Source organism: Oncorhynchus gorbuscha, linkage group LG06 (assembly GCF_021184085.1).
Source record: "Oncorhynchus gorbuscha isolate QuinsamMale2020 ecotype Even-year linkage group LG06, OgorEven_v1.0, whole genome shotgun sequence".
NCBI classification, from domain to species: domain Eukaryota; kingdom Metazoa; phylum Chordata; class Actinopteri; order Salmoniformes; family Salmonidae; genus Oncorhynchus; species Oncorhynchus gorbuscha.
Genome location: NC_060178.1, coordinates 9,764,740 through 9,770,134, shown reverse-complemented (window position 1 = coordinate 9,770,134; position 5,395 = coordinate 9,764,740). Strand labels below are relative to the sequence as shown.

Sequence of the window (5,395 nt, the reverse complement as noted above, 5' to 3'; positions counted from 1 at the left end):
TATGTGAGAATGCTGTTCATCGACTACAGCTCGGCATTCAACACCATAGTACCCTCCAAGCTCCTCATCAAGCTCGAGTCCCTGGGTGTCGACCCCGCCCTGTGCAACTGGGTACTGGACTTCCTGACGGGCCGCCCCCAGGTGGTGAGTGTAGGCAACAACATCTCCTCCCCGCTGATCCTCAACACGGGGGCCCCCACAAGGGTGCGTTCTGAGCACTCTCCTGTACTCCCTGTTCACCCACGACTGCGTGGCCACGCACGCCTCCAACTCAATCATCAAGTTTGCGGACGACACAACAGTGCTAGGCTTGATTACCAACAACGACGAGACGGCCTACAGGGAGGAGGTGAGGGCCCTCGGAGTGTGGTGTCAGGAAAATAACCTCACACTCAACGTCAACAAAACTAAGGAGATGATTGTGGACTTCAGGAAACAGCAGAGGGAACACCCCCCTATCCACATCGATGGAACAGTAGTGGAGAGGGTAGCTAGTTTTAAGTTCCTCGGCATACACATCAAAGACAATCTAAATTGGTCCGCTCACACTGACAGCATCGTGAAGAAGGCGCAGCAGCGCCTCTTCAACCTCAGGAGGCTGAAGAAATTCGGCTTGTCACCAAAAGCACTCACAAACTTCTACAGATGCACAATCGAGAGCATCCTGGCGGGCTGTATCACCGCCTGGTACGGCAACTGCTCCGCCCTCAACCGTAAGGCTCTCCAGAGGGTAGTGAGGACTGCACAACGCATCACCGGGGGCAAACTACCTTCCAGGACACCTACACCACCCGATGTTACAGGAAGGCCATAAAGATCATCAAGGACATCAACCACCCGAACCACTGCCTGTTCACCCCGCTATCATCCAGAAGGCGAGGTCAGTACAGGTGCATCAAAGCTGGGACCGAGAGACTGAAAAACAGCTTCTATCTCAAGGCCATCAGACTGTTAAACAGCCACCACTAACATTGAGTGGCTGCTGCCAACACACTGTCATTGACACTGACCCAACTCCAGCCATTTTAATAATGGGAATTGATGGGAAATGATGTAAATATATCACTAGCCACTTTAAACAATGCTACCTTATATAATGTTACTTACCCTACATTATTCATCTCATATGCATATGTATATACTGTACTCTACATCATCGACTGCATCCTTATGTAACACATGTATCACTAGCCACTTTAACTATGCCACTTTGTTTACTTTGTCTACACACTCATCTCATATGTATATACTGTACTCGATACCATCTACTGTATGCTGCTCTGTACCATCACTCATTCATATATCCTTATGTACATGTTCCTTATCCCCTTACACTGTGTATAAGACAGTAGTTTTGGAATTGTTAGTTAGATTACTTGTTGGTTATCACTGCATTGTCGGAACTAGAAGCACAAGCATTTCGCTACACTCGCATTAACATCTGCTAACCATGTGTATGTGACAAATAAAATTTGATTTGATTTGATTTGACTTTACCCCCCAACACATACTTTACCCCCAAACACACTGTTTTATACACACTTTACCCCCCAAACACACTGTTTTATACACACTTTACCCCCCAACACACTGTTTTATACACACTTTACCCCCCACACACACACACACACACACACACACACACACACACACACACACACACACACACACACACACACACACACACACACACACACACACACACACACACACACACACACACTTTACCCCCACAACACACACTCTACCCCCCAACACACACACACTTTACCCCCAACACACACACACTTTACCCCCCCCCCCCCACACACACACACACACTTTACTCCCACACACACACACACACACACACACACACACACACACACACACACACACACACACACACACACACACACACACACACACACACACACACACACACACACACACACACTCTACCCCACAACACACACTTTACCCCCCAACACACACACACTTTACCCCCTCCCCCCAACACACAGACTTTACCCCCCAACACACACACACTCTACCTCTCCAACACACACACTGTACACCCACACACACACTTTACCCCCAACACACACATACTTTACCCCCCAACACACACACACTTTACCCCCCAACACACACACACTTTACCCCCCAACATAAACACACTTTACCCCCACAACACACACTTTACCCCCCAACACACACACACTTTACCCCCACAACACACACTTTACCCCCACAACACACACTTTACCCCCAACACACACACACTTTACCCCCAACACACACACACACTTTACCCCCAACACACACACTTTACCCCCCCAACACACACATACTTTACCCCCAACACACACACACTTTACCCCCCAACACACACACACTTTACCCCCCAACAAAAACACACTTCACCCCCACACACACACTTTACCCCCCAACGCACACACACTTTACCTCCCCCAACATAAACACACTTTACCCCCCCACACACACACATTGTACCCCCCAAAACACACTTTACCCCCAACACACACTTTACCCCCAACACACACACACATTTACCCCCAAACACACACTTTACCTCTCCAACACACTTTACCCCCTCCAACACACACACACTTTACCCCCAACATACACACACTTTACCCCCCAACACACACCCACACCCCCCCTCACACACACACTTTACCCCCCAACATACACACACTTTACCTCTCCAACACACTTTACCCCCTCCAACACACACCCACACTCCCCCTCACACACACACTTTACCCCCCAACATACACACACTTTACCCCCACAACACACACACACTTTACCCCCCACACACACACTTCACACCCCAAAACACACACACACTTTACCCCCAACATACACACACTTTACCCCCACAACACACACACACACTTTACCCCCACACACACACTTCACACCCCAAAACACACACACACACTTTACCCCCCAAAACACGCACACACACACTTTACCTCCACACACACACACACTTTACCACCCCCACACACACACACTTTACCCCCAAAACAGACACACACTTTACCTCCCCTAACACACACACACACGTTACCCCCAAACACACACACACTTTATCCCCCAAACACACACACTCACATACACCATTAAGGTGAAGGACAGGCTCGAGCTCTAGCTGTCTCTCCAGTGTCATTAGTGATTCCCCCCATGCTCCTCTCTGGGAGGTGACTCATCACAGCCAGCCTGTAAAGAGGCTGCTTAGCAAAACATTACACACCCAACCTCAGCCACAGCTTCCACTATAATGTCATAGCCACAGCCAGGGGCCCCTATCCCAACCTCAGCCACAGCTTCCACTATAATGTCATAGCCACAGCCAGGGGCCCCTATCCCAACCTCAGCCACAGCTTCCACTATAATGCCATAGCCACAGCCAGGGGCTCCTATCCCAACCTCAACCACAGCTTCCACTATAATGTCATAGCCACAGCCAGGGGCCCCTATCCCAACCTCAACCACAGCTTCCACTATAATGCCATAGCCACAGCCAGGGGCTCCTATCCCAACCTCAACCACAGCTTCCACTATAATGTCATAGCCACAGCCAGGGGCTCCTATCCCAACCTCAACCACAGCTTCCACTATAATGCCATAGCCACAGCCAGGGGCTCCTCCCAACCTCAACCACACACTATAATGCCATAGCCCACAGCTTCAACCACAGCTTCCACTATAATGCCATAGCCACAGCCAGGGGCTCCTATCCCAACCTCAACCACAGCTTCCACTATAATGCCATAGCCACAGCCAGGGGCTCCTATCCCAACCTCAGCCACAGCTTCCACTATAATGCCATAGCCACAGCCAGGGGCTCCTATCCCAACCTCAACCACAGCTTCCACTATAATGCCATAGCCACAGCCAGGGGCTCCTATCCCAACCTCAACCACAGCTTCCACTATAATGTCATAGCCACAGCCAGGGGCTCCTATCCCAACCTCAACCACAGCTTCCACTATAATGCCATAGCCACAGCCAGGGGCTCCTATCCCAACCTCAACCACAGCTTCCACTATAATGCCATAGCCACAGCCAGGGGCTCCTATCCCAACCTCAACCACAGCTTCCACTATAATGCCATAGCCACAGCCAGGGGCCCCTATCCCAACCTCAGCCACAGCTTCCACTATAATGTCATAGCCACAGCCAGGGGCTCCTATCCCAACCTCAACCACAGCTTCCACTATAATGCCATAGCCACAGCCAGGGGCTCCTATCCCAACCTCAACCACAGCTTCCACTATAATGCCATAGCCACAGCCAGGGGCCCCTATCCCAACCTCAGCCACAGCTTCCACTATAATGCCATAGCCACAGCCAGGGGCCCCTATAGCCCTCAAGACCGCTGACCTTAATGGGCCCCTAACTGGTTAGGGCATATGGTAAGAAAACACTCAGAGACTAACCCCCAGACCCCAAACCCCCAGACCCCAAACCCCCAGACCCCAAACCCCCAGACCCCAAACCCCCAGACCCCAAACCCCCAGACCCCAAACCCCCAGACCCCAAACCCCCAGACCCCAAACCCCCAGAGACCCCAGGCCCCAAACCCCCAGGCCCCAACACCCCAGGCCCAACAAACCCCAGGACCCCAACAGACCCCAAACCTTGAGACCCCAAACCCCCAGGCCCCAACACCCCAGGCCCAACTCCCAAACCTTGAGACCCCAAACCCTCAGGTCCCCAACCCCCAGACCCCAAACCCTCAGGTCCCCAACCCCCAGACCCCAAACTTCCAGACCCTCAAACCCCAGGCCTCAACCCCCAGAGACTCAAACCCCCAGGCCCAACCCCCAAACCTCGAGACCCCAAACCCTCATGTCCCCAACCCCCAGACCCCAAACCCCCAGGCCCCAACCCCCAGATCCTCAAACTCCCAGACCCCAAACTTTAGACCCTCAAACCCCAGACCCTCAAACCCCAGGCCCCCAAACCCTCAGGTCCCCATTCCCCCAAACCCCCAGTCTCCCAAACACCCAGGCCCCCAAAACCTCAGGCCCCCAAACCCCCAGTCTCCCAAACCCCCAGGCCCCCAAACCCCAAGTCTCACAAACCCTCAGTCTCCCAAACCCCCAGGCCCCCAAACCCCCAGTCTCCCAAACCCCCAGGCTCCCAAACCCCCAGGCCCCCAATCCCTTAGGACCCAAACCTCCAGATGGGGACTCCATTGGCTTCAGTGAGGAAGAATGGAGGAGGGATGGGGACTCCATTGGCTTCAGTGAGGAAGAATGGAGGAGGGATGGGGACTCCATTGGCCTCAGTGAGGAAGAATGGAGGAGGGATGGGGACTCCATTGGCCTCAGTGAGGAAGAATGGAGGAGGGATGGGGACTCCATTGGCCTCAGTG

The 5,395-nt window shown here is 52.7% G+C and overlaps 1 protein-coding gene across 1 annotated transcript; it reads left to right on the top strand.

The window, feature by feature from the left end:
- Positions 1-4,427: 4,427 nt before the first annotated feature.
- On the top strand, positions 4,428-5,188 carry LOC124037384 (vegetative cell wall protein gp1-like). The gene is made up of 2 exons (XM_046352087.1): positions 4,428-4,898; positions 4,943-5,188. Exons 1-2 carry the CDS (start codon positions 4,428-4,430, stop codon positions 5,186-5,188), a joined length of 717 nt encoding a protein of 238 aa, XP_046208043.1.
- Positions 5,189-5,395: the final 207 nt, after the last annotated feature.